Source organism: Cotesia typhae, unplaced genomic scaffold, assembly GCF_013202065.1.
Source record: "Cotesia typhae breed Kobodo isofemale line unplaced genomic scaffold, CoteBio_Ctyphae contig_44, whole genome shotgun sequence".
NCBI classification, from domain to species: Eukaryota; Metazoa; Arthropoda; class Insecta; order Hymenoptera; family Braconidae; genus Cotesia; species Cotesia typhae.
The window spans coordinates 911859-927990 of NW_027423753.1; the positions used below are offsets into that span (position 1 = coordinate 911859).

Here is a 16132-nt window from a genome sequence, read left to right on the forward strand (position 1 = left end):
AGTAAAATGAAAAATGAATAACCTGTCAATTAAAAAAAAAAAAAAAAAAAAAAAAAAAAAATCAGAATTGGGAGTAAAAAAGTGGAAACTGCGAAACCTTTTATGAATATAAAAAGAATAAAGAGGGAAAGTTATTGAGCTGTTATTATTAATATTAATACAGATAATAATTAATCAACTGTGATGAGTGATGAGTGAAAATTTATTCACCGGTCAATCTATATAATATATTATATGTATTTATAAATGGAAGTAAAGGATGAGTGCATAATTTAAATCCCGAGTACGTGGACCGTTAAATATCATTTAAACATTGTGATCGACGATTTTACATCAGTATAAACCGATTATATTTGTCTATATTTTTTTTTATATTTCAAATATTTTTCCCTGCTGAAAAATTAACATTCAAATAAAACATTAATGAAAAATTCATTTTTGGTCGGGTGTATTATTCCGTAAGCTGAAATTATTCCGTCAGGAATTACGAATTTTTTTTAACGAAAAATATCTCGCCGGAAAAAAAAATCATAAGATGAGGAAAAATATTAACCACTTAAATATTAATTTTAATTAACCGCTTCTCGGAAAGAAATAGGGAGTGAGAAAAGAGAATCAAAAATGGCGGTGTATTATAAAAATGTAATAATAACATTCTATTTGGAAGTCGGAGTCAGGATAGGAGTAAATTAAGAGTTTGCGAGGAAAGATTAGAGGAGAGAAGAGAGAACAAAATATGCTGCTGAGAGTTGTAGAGATGAGCTAGGAAAATGGCCTGTGGCATAGCTTTGTGCTACCGACGGGTTTCGAACCCTCATCCTCGAGCAGAGGTACCATTATGTACTAACCCATCTTCCATCTACCATATACTTTATGTTATATATACCTTCTATGCCATAACTACACGTGTCTGTGGATTTTTTACGGTGTATTTAATATGATTTACTCGCTCACAGTTTGAGGATTCATCTCAAACTAACCGTGTTTCCGGTCCTTGTCTGCAATTAGCCAATTATTGTATCAATAGACTCTGTAACTCTCGCTGGCAATCCCCAGTTCTATTTCAGGCCGTCGAGGGAAGAAACATTCGAGGTAGAAAATCGAACTAAAAAATAAACAAAATTTATTGAAGTTGCATCCACACTTCAATTAAAGGATATCGCAGTTTAATACTTTATATTTTGCTTAATATAATTATATGGTTTTAAAAATTTTTATTTTAGTTTTGAAAATTTCCAACAGATGGCGTATAATCGAAAAATTTTCTCGTTGCAAGAGAATTAAGTTTTAAAATATTAATTATTTTCTAATTTTCTGAGATTTGTTGTTAGATTAATTAATTACATGGTAAAAAAAATTAATTTTTGTCTAATTCGACATCATAATTTATTTTCATATTTTTTGGAAAGATAAAAATAGAAAAATTATAATGAATCATAGCCTAATATGGTCACATATGAAACTTTTCACTTTAAAATACAAAATAAACTTCCAGTAGACCAAAACTCTGTTTTACTTTAGTATATAACTGAAAAGAAGTTCATCCACGTCCATTTGGCGGTTTCTCCTCCTTCTAAAAAAATAACATCAGTATTTTTTTGTATTTTATATTTTAAAGGTGAGATATGTGGCATGTCTCACCTTAAAAATATAACCATTTAGGATGATAATATCTACAATCATTTAGATATTATTCACTACGATCAGGATGATGGTAAAATTTTTTACCATATCTAGATAGTAACTGCTATTATTTAATTTTCTCCGTGAAGGTTGAAGCTCGAAGCTTGAGGAGGGTAAAAGAATAGAAGAAAATAAATATAATAGAGGTTCGTTAGCTCGTTGGTTGAAATAACTCGACACTTTTAATTCTTTCCTCGCGTGTAATTTTTATTGTTTCTGTTCCGCGGTTGTATGAATTGTTTCCGCGGTTGATGTGGGTGTAGTCTATAGTTTGTCGGATCAAGGTGTGAGTGCGGGTAGTTTTATTCTATTTGTAACTAGAGTAACAGAGACACGTAGACAGAGTGAGCTTGAGATAGAGTGGCTCATGGACCTTTAGATCTTTCCTCTTAACATTTCAGGGATGGTATTTTTCAGTCGGGATTACGTATTCAAACGGCCTCTGCTTCGTCACATAAACATTTTACCTGTGCTGGTGTGTGGGCGTCGCGCTCTGCAGATCCTCACGCAAAAAGATACCAAATGATAATAACAATAATAATAATAATAATAATAATAATAATAATAATAATAATTGAATACACAAAGAAAAATTTCAGGCAATATAAATAAAGGAATTAAGCTCAAACAAAATAAAACAAAATAAAGACGGAGGTGGTTAAATAAAATATAAACAACATATATGTTTTTTAAATGGATTATAATAAAAGAATCTCTTGCAATTACATGCAGATGTTGCCACTTTCGAGCGTGACGTGTAAGACAATTTTTAAAATGCAATTTTTTCAGATTTTTTCCGTGTCCTGGCTTTGATGGTTTGCTAACGTTTGTTTTTCGGTTAATTTTACTAATTTATTTATGGGGAAATTTTATTTAAATTCAACATTTTTTGTCTAGATTTGAGACAATAAAAGTCTTAAAAATTATTTTTTTCGTTCAAGAATTTTTTTAAAACATCAAATAAATTTTTTTTAGTAAAAGTAAAAAGTTTAAATATTTTTTAAATTATTTAGGTCGGCAGTTGAATTATTGAAATAATAAATTTTTTAGAGGTAAATATTTCAATAATAAATTTCTTGAGTATATGAAGATAGTCGTAGAAAATTATGAAGATAAAAAATTGTTTTATTATTGATTGATTATCCTATTATGTATGCAATAATTATCCATCGATTTTTCAAGGAAAGTATTGAGTCTTTATGACAATTTTTTTTTCTAAGGATTTATTTTTTGTATCGCGAATAAAATCTAGAAAAGTTATCGAGTTTTCTGGTGTATGCTCCGCACTAATGATGCTTTAAAACACGTAGACGTGCGTTTAATACCGCGTGAATAATTTCGTGATAAATGGAAGAGAAATTGAAATATTGCATGTAAATATATATATATATATATATATATATATATATATAAGTTAAATAAAAACAGTATATTAAATTCGAATTATAATGCCGCGGATTAGTGATTTTAAATATGATAATACTCGCTGGTAGTCTTTGGCTGATTATTTCATGTATTTTCGGGGATTATGTGATTTTAATTATTTCGTCTGTCTATTTTCAATTTAATAAATTAGTATTAATAATTCACGTGATAATTATTATTAATAAAAATTTAATGGAATTTATTAATCATCAATATTAATTTTATTTGGTGTAGCTCTTTTATTTTTATATATTTAATTAATTAAATAAAATCCAAATTTTATCATTAAATAGATTTTTTTACACATTTTTATCATTAATAAAAATTTGTACCGACATGTTTGAGTCTTAAATGTTTTTTTTTTTTTTTTTTTTTTTTTTTTTTTTTTTTATTTCTTGATAGTGCTCCACAATAATTACTAAAAGTGACAAAAATAAACCCTTGCAGAGTAACTACTACCCGTAAAAAAAAAAAAAGTATAATCCCGGAGGCAATAATAATTATATAGGATGAACTTTAAGACAGGTAGAGAAGATGAATTGGTACACTTGTCATTCGTCGATACGAAAACTGTCAAAGCTTTGCGAGGATAGGGCAGAAGGGGGTGTAATACACTGTATCTATCAAGAGGCTTCTCGTTGGCTATGTAGCAGATGGTTTCCAAGTTACACTTACTTCTATACATATGTATTATATTCTATACATAAAGATAAAGTTATAGATAGTAACTAAATAGCGAGAAGCTTGTCCCCATGTAATACCAGCGCCAGTAAGTATTATGGTAGGTATCTCCATCTCTGCCTACTAGTAGTTGGTTAGCAGATCCGAGGCTACATATAACGTTAACGCTACATACTGCTCACTACAGACTACATAAGCTCTCATATATATAATGTATATAATATGACAGACTAACGTTGATGGATGGATGAACCGGCTAAGCGAGCTGGATTCAATCTTTCCGATGGACATTTTGTAATTGCTTCTATATATCCCGCTCGAATTTAACAACCGACATTTAACTGCCAAATTTAATGACACTATTTTTTTTTTAATATCCTCCTTAAATAAATGCATTAGAGAATTTTTTTTAGATTTTTATTTATATGATGGCTATAATTGAATACTAAAATTTTTTACCGTCCTAGAAAGTATCGTATGCATTTATGAATTTTTTTTATAGAGTCGGGTCCGTTAATTTTATCGCTAAATAAGAACCATTGGTATTGATTCCAATAACCGCGAATTTTTTTTTCTGTTCGATGTTTTCATTTTTAACGATCGACCGATAGGCTAATTATTTATTGTGGTTCGTAAATATTTTGGTATTAATTGCAATTATTAAATTATTTCTTTATGATGAGATAATTCATTATTATAACTCGTAAAAAAATTTTATATTTTCATATCCAGCCTAATATATAGTCGAGAATGTCTATCTCTAGATTGATAATTAAGAAATTATCTTGTATCTATTTGAACTATTGACATTTTTAAAGATATAAGCTCATCCCGATGTTACACTCATCGAGACCTTTCATTTGAGTACCCACATCGATTTTTCATATATTTAATATATTTATATATATGTATATATTAAAAATATTTCAAAAATGCATGTGGGTACTCAAATGAAAGCTCTTAAGTCACATAGTGTATTTTTTAACAAACTATTTTTTTAAATGCAGACTGACAAAAAAAAACAGCCTTATCAAAAAATATTTTCCCAAGAAACAACAAAATAAATTTAAAAAACTCTCCAAGAACCCATTTCTCAAAATTAAAATTTTATCAGCGCAAAGTAAACAAATTCATCCTTACTCTCCATAGAAAAAAAAAAAAAAAAAAGAAATTGAAAATTGATCTCATTAAAATAACGAAAAACAATTTAGTGTGTGTGTTTTGACGATAAAATATCCATAAATAAAAGGTTGGTACGGGATAGGGCGGCTTTGATTCCGAACTCATATGAGTGTACGCAGCAGAGGAACGAAAGTGTTTCCTATATACTTTTTATGCACCCACGCACCTCGCACAATCGTTAAATAATTTATGTGTGCTCGTCCCCAGCCCCATCATTCTCATCCTCATCCCCGTATCGGATAGGATATTCCCGTCTCTATCATTATCTCTCTTTATCTCACTCGTTTTCGGCTCCATGCGCCGGTTGATATAGTCACGGAAAATATTCTTCCATTAAAAGGTTGGAATATTCATAATCCATGCTTTATCTTTTTTTTTTTATTTTTTTACTCATCTCCATCTCCCTCTGTTCGTTTTTCTTTTACTTTGACTGTTGTATGTATAAATATATGTATATATATAATATTCCATACTTTAGATTCGCTTCGCTTATCCCGATTACACGGCCGACCGAACCTTGGAGGCTTTATATTCAGATTTTGAATGCAGCTTGCGAGCACTCGCGCGTATCTTTAACAGTCTACATACTACCTACTACCTAGATACGTAATAGTTAGGAATAGGAAAATACTATATACTGTATACGGATAAGACTTTAAAACTACCGTCCAGTGATGATGAGAGATGAGCTGTGAAAAATTTTAATCTTTCATTATTAAATCTTTTATATTATGTCTTTTGTGTCGTTAAATCATACTTACACGGTGATAAACAAATTAACTTGATTTCCAAAAAATTATTTTCTATTTAAAAGCTCAAAATTTCTTTCTAAAAATTTTTTCTTCACATAATTAATTGTCAAAATAATTTACGGTTTATATTTTTCTGAAAAAAAAAAAAAAATATATAAATTCTATTTTATTGCTCTAATTTAGTGCATTACGCCGTCTTACTGGGCAGCCCCACTCCTCAGCCCGTCGAGCGGCGGAGCAGAGTAGGGGAATCCGTTCCTTCACTCCGTTTTGGAACTCCGTAGAAATACCTTCTACTTTTTAATCCATTAAACACAAAATTATCAATTCTTTGCCCTTAAAAAAAAAAATTCTTCAATTATTCCACAACTTGGAAATTTTTTTAAACATCTCGATCAATAATCCAACTCCTGAAATGATTAATCATTAGACATTCTCGAGTAAATAGCCGTAAAAACAAATATTTTATTCTCCTTTCATCCATCCTTATTGTCAAGTAGTTTTGTCAAGTAAAGAGACCCATTTCCTCGGGTATTCGGGTAGTCGGGTCGTCGAATGACGTCACACTATTTGATATATTACGTCAGCGTAACTACAAGCAGAATACGAAGAGTATAAAGCTTCGTTGGGTAACGGGGGAGAATGTTCAGTTCCAGAGTGCCGATAGATGGAGGGTGTTATTCACTCGCGCTTGTCTGTATACATATGTACATATATTTATAGATTTATACACATACATTGATGATGATACTATTTGAAGACTTTTTTCTTCTCATTCGAGGAAAAAAAGGTTAAGGAATAAAAAATAAACTAATGTTGGGAGTAAGGAGGGCAATAGTCACTCTCCTTGCTTTTCTGACTCCTTACTCCCTTGCTCACGGTCGGATCTGAACTCTCTGGCAGTCTGCAGCTGGTTGCCGGCATAATGGAAAATCGATACGTCAATTTCAGCTAATTTTAAGTCGCTAAACTTTTCATATTCCTCAGACTCAATCTGGATATCATTATTTTCGACTCGGTATTATTTTAGACAGTGAGTACTTTTATCCGCATTTACATCTTGCACTTACTTTCCCATCAATTAGCCCACTAACCCGTCACTTATACTTATAATTTATATTAATAATAGTAGAATTTACTGTTACTATTACTATTAACATTAATAATGATGATGACGGGGCTTTTTGCTAGATCAAAATAATTAATCGCAATGAAACAATATCAAACAATAAAATTTAATTTCTCGGTAGATATTTAGATATACAAATATACACGGGGGCATAAAAGATACAATAACTACTTCCATATAACTCGGGCATAATTTTTCATACATTTGAGAATTGGAAATAACAGTCACGCGATCTGTAGATTAACGAGGTCACTGAAATAAAATGGAGAAAAAATATAAAATAACCCACTGGTTATATAATCAAATTTTTTTTTTTATTTTAACAACTTGTTTAATTTATTGCCGTTAAATGTACGACGGCGCTTTATGTTTGTTGTTTGAATAAGAGGTGATTGAGAGCTTAGTCATTTTAGTTTTGAAACAAAATTATTTTTTATTTTAAAATATACCCATGAAAGTTTATAATGACCATACGGAAAATAATTAGATTATAAAAAAATATTATTTATCCAAAATCAAAATTATTTTGTTTTTCTTGGTTCAAAAATGTATTTTTTTTTTTTTTTTTATTTTTAATAAAGTCATCATTATTTTCTATTTTTTTCCATATTTATTTACAATCTAACAATTTCACAAATATTTTCTTGGATTCAATTTTTTTTATAATAATTTTATTTTCTATTTAAAAAAATAAAAATATCGAAAAGCGAAGCATATTTAGCACAGGCGACAAAAACCGTCAAAAAGACAGTCCCAGTAAAAAAGTTTATAACGCACTGGATAGAAGTACCATTCTCAAAATTCTCAAAATACGTGAAAGGTAATCGTCACTTTAGCCAGGGGCGTAACTTTCATTAAAGCGGTTGCTTTTATTTGACTTACCGGTAAAAAGGCTTAGGGGGCGAAGGGGCGAGATGAAAGCAATCTTTGCTGGGAAAGGACATGCATCCATATCTATAGCTCGACAAAAGGAAAGGATGGAGGGAGATAAAAAGAGGAGTGTACTTAATAAAAAAAGGGGGTTGAAGCTTGTATCAGGATGATACTGTACGTGGTGAATTTTCGTACGCAGTGCCCCGGGGATCTTCCGACAAAAAGGATAACCAAAAAGAAGAGCCAGAGAGATAGTCCAGCCAAACAATCAGCAATATTTGCACTCGCTCGTTCCTTTGTCACCTTATTCGCTTGCACATCCCCCGTCCTCGTTCTCCATTCCTCCTCCCTTTTCTCTCCTCTGTTTTCTCTTCTCCGGTGCAGATAACCTCTCACACCATCTGCCAAACGAGTCAAAGACGCGAGAGATATTAATGCTGAAATATCGCCGGCTATATTGTCAGTACTCGAAATTAATTTTCCACTTTTATTTATTTTTATATCTGTACTCCTTTCCTGTCATTCCTGTCCGAAGAGCCAACAGGAGAGGAGTTTAGCTATTTATTTAGTTTTCGAGCTCTAAATTTGTTTCCACTCCCGGATTTATTTACTGCTCTATAACTTATAGTTGTAAGTTGTAAGTTCACTTACTCCGTAATTAAGGGTTTCATTTTTAACTAAGGTCAAGAGTTGTCTACAGTCTAGACTTTACACCGTTAATGTTGATTATATGCAAGTATATACACTATTTTTATCCATATTAATCTATTGATATTAATAATTAATATATTTAACCGATCATCACTTAAAAATTATTCAATAACAATTATTGATTTAGTTTTATTTTTATTCTATGTTCAATGACTAATTTTATTATTAGATTTAAAATCAATTTGTTTAATTTAATTTTCTGATAGTAAATAAAATTATTTTAATTATCCTTGAGATACTTATCAACCCGTGTAAATTCGCCACAGGGTTAAGAAACAATTACCGTAAAAATAGCCGTCTATTAATAAACAAGTTAACGCCCGAAATAATTCTCCCTTAAAGTAGGTCGCGCTAAATACATGAGATCTACAGATGAGAAGGGGTCGGGGAATAAATGAAAGGATCATATAATTTAAATATTCATCAGTTTCATCTGGAACTGTCATAGCAAAGTCGTCGTCATTAACTTGCCTTCGGGTGAATCCTAATTCGTACTCTCAGTATCCACCCACCCTAATTCTACTCTTCACCCTTACTCTCCCACACCAGTTAAATGACCCAAACGTTCGTATAATTCATCTATTTGCCGTTTAAAATCTATAATCCGACTTTAAACATCTTCAATTATAGTCTCCGTAATCTAGAGTTGATAATATACTGATAAATTTATACTCTATTTAATAATAGTTATATTCATATTTAAAAAAAATTTTAATAAATTTATCTATATAACTATTCAGAAATTTTTCAACTTTTTTACTGTTTTTTTCTATTTTTTTTTTTTTTTCTATTTTTAATCCTTAAAAATTTTTTTTTTCAATCACAAAGTGAATTACATAAATAAATATTGGATAACAAATATGAAACTATAAAAAAATAAAAACCATAATCCACCCCAATGAAAGTCAAATCTCTATCAACGAAAAACAATACCAGCAATATTTAACAAAATGGAATGAATTGAATACATTTTACCTGAGGTAGGTCTGAACTATGTTGAATACTAGGTATGTATTTACAGGTAGGTGTATCGAGGTCACGCGAGCTGGCTGGGCGCAGGTCTGCCGGTGGCGTACAAACCCCTGAAACCTTCGGTAACCCCTTCACCCGCGAATAGTTTTCTCCGTCTATCTCGGATATGCCTTCTACTCGCTCTGTCTGCTCCTTGCCCTTAGTGCTGTTGATACTGCCTTAGAATTATAGTTATAGTTATAGATAGTTCTTCTTTCCCCATTTCCACCCCTGGCTGATGATGACTGTTCTCCAAGCGGTAAACGCTAGAGCCTGAACTGGGTAACGTTATCGTAAGAGAGCACCCGCCTAGAAGTAGCCTACAGACTTGTCAGGTTCCACCTGCCTGGTATTAGTATACTCTGCTGCTGAAGAGTCGCGTTCGCGCCCTCAAGCTACTCTCTATTTCATCTACCATTGCAATTTCTCTTTACTGGTTGTTATTATTACTATTAGTATTAGTATTATTGTTATTGTTGTTGTTGTTGTTGTTGTTTTTACGGTAAACATTGAGGTGATTGTTGTTTACACGTTGGTGGGTTTATGTTTTAATAAACAAGTGTATTGTGCTTTATTAAGGATGTAAGGTAATTTTTAATTGATAATTATTATTTTTATTTATTTAATGTTGATAAAGTCTTTAATTAAATTAGTAAATATTTTTATTATTTTACAGTTTAATTCAAACTACTGTAAGTTCGTAAATATTCACTCAATATTGATTAATTTAGTGAAAAAAAAAAAAATAATCAATAATTTATGAGTGAAAATACGATTTATTATTTTTTTATTTATATAAAATTTAAATCAGAAGAATAAAATAATTTTTAGCGGTAATAATAATAATATCATGATTTAAAAATTTATTATTATTATCTATATTATTAAGAGAATAAAAAAAAAATTTAATGTCCAGGATAGATAATTAAGAAATGACCTTGTATCTTGTGAAATATTGACATTTTTAAAAAAATCAGCTCATCCCAATGTTACATTCATCAAGACCTTTCATTTAAGTACCCACATCAATTTTTAATATATTTCATATATATATATATATATATATATATATATATATATATATATATATATATAATAAATATATCAAAAATGCATGTGGGTACTCAAATGAAAGCTCTTGATGAGTGTAACATCGGTATGAACTTCTTATATTTTTAAAAACATAAATATTCAAGAAAATACAGTGCAATTTAACAAAAGTCATTATTTAATAAAGCAAAATTTTATTTATTCATAGTTCACAAGTCACAGCAATCACATAGTGACAGCAAGGTCGCTAGTTATTATTATAATTATTAAAGAAAAAAATTTATATTAATAAAATAAAAAACGTAAATTTTAATATAAAAAAACACTGAATATATGTGACGTAAATTTAGGTCCATCATATATTAAAATAATCATAGTTTTTAATAAATCAAATTATGTTTACATTCACGCTCGAGCCGTACAAAGATTGTATATTAAGATAATCATAAATTTACTAAAACTAAAATGACTCGAGGATTAAAATTAAACATCAAAAAACGTTTTTAATATTTTATAAATTTAAAAAAAAAAAAAATAGATATCCATCAAAAAGTAATTAATCGGATGAAACGTATGATAAACCGTAGTACCAACAAGACAAATTTGTTTATAAAATAAATTAGAAATTGATTAGTTTACTATTAAATTTGTTTATTCATGAGTAATGCATATTTTGCAAGTTTCGAGAATCATTAGTAAAACAACAAATGTGCTCGTGGCGGTCGTTTATTGTAGAATTCGACAGCGTAAACATTGAAACAATTACTGTGAAAGTGGGTAAAAGGGATAAATGTATACAGCACACCCGCTCACAGACTATCAACCACCCTAACATGCGAAAGACCAGCTACACTACCATACACTAGTCTATAGTATTAGTTTACCAGGTCGCAACAATGAGCAATAACCGTCTCGTAACGTCCTGTCACAATTAGTTGCTCGACTATCGAAACTTTTGAGTCTGCATACAAATATATAAGTACAATGTAGTTAGTTTATATAATATATACATCCAACATCTCTTAAATCGTATTAGGGTGGCTGAAAAAATGTCAATTTTTTTTTTTAAACTTTATTTAAAAAAAAATTTTTTCGAACTAAAAAAAACAAGAATTTTTGGCATTTTGAAGCACATATGCACTTTTTATTTCTATTTCATCATAATCGACAAAGTTATGCCAGAAACTTAATAACGTAGATAGTCAATCAATTTTAAATGCACATGCCTTTTGAATACCACTCTACCTCGATATTATAACGCAACACCGCAACATACTTTTAATTTAAGGAACTCTGAAGAAATCTAGTTGCCCTACTCTGAGTTATTAAAATTTAAAATGAAAATATCGACGAGTCAACAAATCATAGAATCGATAAATAACTTTTTTGTCTAGACATCTTCACCCTCCGAATTAATAATGCTTGGTAATATTTTTAATCAAACTAATTGCAATAATAATTTAATTGGATGCGGTAAATCATTGGAAATTTATTTATTGCTTTTTTTTTTGTTTTTTTTTTTTTTTTTCCGTATATTGAGAAGTACAAGAATTTTAATTATTACACGCAAAAACAGTCCGGTTAAAATGATATAAATTTGTGAAATTTACAGTTTTATTACTGTAATTTTTATTATTTAGAAAATGTAAAATTTACAGTGGAAAAAAATTTTTATTTTATATTGCAAAAAATGGAATTTTAAAATGTAGAAAAAAGACTCTCAAATTTTCATGGACAAATTGTAAATTTAGCCCGTGAAAATTGTAAAAATCTACATGGAAAAAATGTAAATTGACATGGAAAATGTAAATTTAGTATGAGCAAAAAGATTTAAATTTTTATATGAAAAAAATATCGAATTTACCTGAAAAAAATGTAAATTTAACATAAGGAAAAAAATATAAATTTTTTTGTATGGAAAAAATGTAAATTTTTTCCGTATATGTTATTTTTACAAATCTTTTCCTGTAAATTTAACACTTTTCTATTGTAAACATGCCATAAAACATCCGTATAATTTTTCCATACCCATTATTCCGTAATTTCCAGCTAAAATTTTTCCCCTGCAGTAGCTGCACTTTGTTTTCCCTGACAATTACACTAAAACAGCAGCAGAAAATGATTACCGGGTAGAAGGTATCTACAAAAAGTCGTAATTTAATAAAATATTAACCGAAATCGATGAAATCGGAGTGAGGATCTGGCGAAATAAAAAAGCAGCCTCAAATGCGTGATGTCAATATTTAATTACTTTAGTCGAGTCGAGCAAAAGTCGGATAAAAATAAACTGGTGTTTATCTGTCGTTGGTATTAATGCCTGTGTGTCGCGTAAAATAATAAAATACGGCAATCACGCATATGTGGACTAGAGCGACATCATATGATATATGTAATGTATAATATATAATGTAGAGAGGGATGAAAATGAGATTCAATATTAGCGGGCGTTTGAAAAATTCATGAGCTAAAACTACTGTTAGGTTTGTCGATAGATAAGCTATCCTTATCCAGTCTGCCTTCACACATACACAGTTTGAATAAGTGCGTGTCTCATGGCCATCAACATTTACGATGATAAATACACAAATATGTGTACGGTTAACACAACGAGCCAGTACTCGAGCTTTTATATTGTTTTCAATACATTCTAAGAATATTATTAATACTAATACAACAACAAATGTTAAAGTATATAATCATTTTAACTCACCTCCCCTTTATCATTATAATGCCCTAACAATACTTTGACCAAATTACTACTTGGGATATTAACTTATCATCCTAAAATTGTGTATTACATTAGGGGAAGATATTCTGATATGATAAATTTAATATTCTATAATTTTTATTCCTATTCAATATTTTATTTATTTATTTCATAATCTTCCAACTCAATAAATGGGAATTTTAATTCAAAATATTTTACATTTACTTAATTCAATATTTTAAATATTTATTAAATAAGACTTTAACATTTCACTTAAAACATTAATAAGAGAGTGTCTGTTCGCTTCTCATTTAAATAAAAGCTCTCAAAATTTCAATTAATTTAATGAACTTCTGTTAATAGTTCATTTTTAACAACGTTTTAATTCAATTGTCGTTAAAAATTTACTTTATAAAATTATTTTTAAATTGTTTAAATTGTTAAGCAAACACCAGCAGCGCCAAACGGCTGCTTGAATAATTAAAATTTTTTAGTCGCAGTTCAAGCCGATAAAATTATATTAAATGCTTTCAATTAATTTATTTAAAAAATTAAAAAAAAAAAAATCAAATAAGCTTTTTAAGAGAGTAAAAGATGATGATTTATATATAATATTAGAATTTAAGTCTCTATAAGTGAGAAGATTTGGCGACCATGCGCCACCTGTTGGAAATTTCCAAAACTAATTTTAATAAAAAATTATTTATAGGCTTTTACAACTACATTGGCATATCAGAACAAATAAATTGACTTAAAAAAATTTTTTATTAGTAATTAAATAAATACTAAATTTATTTTAAAAAAATTCATGTTTTAGAGAAAAATGGAGCAGCAATTAATCACTAAAAAAATGATAACTAAAGAGCAAGTGAGATTAAAAAAATGACAGTGAAAAAAAAATGTAAACAATCGGTATTTTTGCTAAAAAAGCCCGGGAATAAAAATAATAAAAGCTCGTATTAAATAACGAAAGTAAAGACGAATATAAAGTATTTCACGGAACCGGTCCATAATGTCTTTCTTCAGTTGGGCTAAGAGCGGACGAGAAAACGCAGAGCACTCGGGACACAATTTACAAGATGGCCTCTTCCAAATAGCCTCTCAAGCTTGTCACATACTTGTGCAGGTACCAACAATGCCAACTCTCGACTCTAGTTTAATTAAAGTAAAAGCTTCCAACACTTGAGATTAGCCGATTTGTAACCAAACGAATCTGCTTTTATCAAATTAAACTCCTCAACATTTACATCTACATCTACATACACTTTTAAGCTCTGGGATTTATACAATACACCTGAAATAAAATAACAATAATAATAACAAAATAAAAGAACAATGACACTAACGAGTTATGGCTCCTTAATAGGTTAACAATACTCACAACGTCAGCTACGGAGGCAGTAACACCGTAACCAATGTGGCTTACTCAAAGTACCCATCAAGCTCACGCGGTCCATCAACCGGGAGTTCGCCAATGGGTGCATCGGGCTCCGGTAAATCGTATCCATCAACCAACAGTAATTCGCACCAGCACTTGGAAACTCCCAGACGAGCCAAGGATCAAGATGTCGTTGTTCTATTGCCCAGTCGTAAAAGCCGGACTCCCAGGGTGAAGCACAAGCTCTCGGTAAGTAACTTCTCTGCCATACCTGTTAGCACGTAAAAACTAATATGTAACGTGTAATGCGTGATAACAAAGTGTGTTAAATGTTTCCCAAGAGAAAGTAATTCTCAAACTACCGTGTATGCTCCATTTCTAGATACTGCCGAGGTATAAGTGTTATACATTGTCATTTATGTCACTTAACATTGTCATCAGAGTTAGCTAACGGAGATCGGAAATAACAAAAATTTTTAACATTTATTATTCGGTCAATTAAATTCTTATTGTGACATTTTTTTATATTTTCAAGGAATTTTTACTTTAATTAGCGTCGAATTAATTTGATAGTTTTTTAAAATTAAATGTGATCAGATAAACTTCTTAAAAGTATTAAAAAAAAAAAAAATTTTTTATTTACGAACTTATATAATTTGAAAATTAAATCTCCTATAGTGAGAAGATTTATTAACTATGCGCCGCCTGTCGGAAATTTTTAAAACTAATTTTTTCCATGAATTCAATGATCATAGACTTTTCTCTAAATATTTCCCCCTCTCAAGATTTATTTATGATCGTTTCCGTCGCGTTATAAGTACAGTATTTATATTCATCTATATATTAAGAATTTTATAAATAACAGACGCTGAAGTAGACAAATTATTTGCTGGTACTGCAGAATTTGGGTCACAATTTGAATAGTCTGAAGGTGTAGTAAGTGGCAATTTAAACGGTACCTAACTGAAACTCTGGCTAAGGTCAGGGTTGAAAGCTCCCATTAAATCACGTGCTATTGGAATCGACTTTGCCGTAGTTCCTCTACCTACGAAACAGACTATAATCTTATTCCTGGTCCTATTCTCATTCTCCAAGTAGTAGGTAGTTGATAGTCTCTCGTTGTCGTATAAGTGAGAATTTTATCGCGACAAAACACGAGATGCGCTGGTGTAGGTTAGGCCACTAAGAAAGTTACTGCCAATAAAATAACCTTCCAACACGGAAAATTCTGTCTGCTTAGATAGAAAAAACACAAATTTACAGCGTGTACCTATATAGAAAAAAGGAAAAAAAAATAACGTCGGAAAAAAGAGACAAAGAAGAGCAACTACTCAATCTTGTTCTTGCTTGAGTATTTTAAGACGTTAAAGATGAAACTCTGTACGTGTATGGCCAGGCGGTGGGTGGTTACAGTTGAAGAAAAAAAATTATTATATGTAAGATTTTTTTATTTTTACCAAAGTAAAGTAAAGTAAAACCAGAATTAGATCGTGTGGCTTTTGCTGGGACCATTACCGAGCGCCATTGCACTACTGTCCGGAATTACTTAA

At 30.1% G+C, this 16132-nt stretch overlaps 1 protein-coding gene across 4 annotated transcripts in view; it reads left to right on the plus strand.

Moving 5' to 3' along the window:
* The window catches only part of LOC141528954 (5'-3' exonuclease PLD3), a 39542-nt gene that overhangs the window by 7339 nt on the left and 16071 nt on the right, over positions 1 to 16132 (plus strand). For 3 of the 4 annotated variants that reach the window (XM_074245255.1, XM_074245254.1, XM_074245257.1), the window contains one exon: positions 14571 to 14831. In XM_074245255.1, coding sequence (XP_074101356.1) covers positions 14571 to 14831 — 261 coding nt within the window. Of the gene's footprint in view, positions 1 to 14205; positions 14331 to 14570; positions 14832 to 16132 lie in introns of those variants that run through there. The other variant, XM_074245256.1, reaches the window with a different exon arrangement.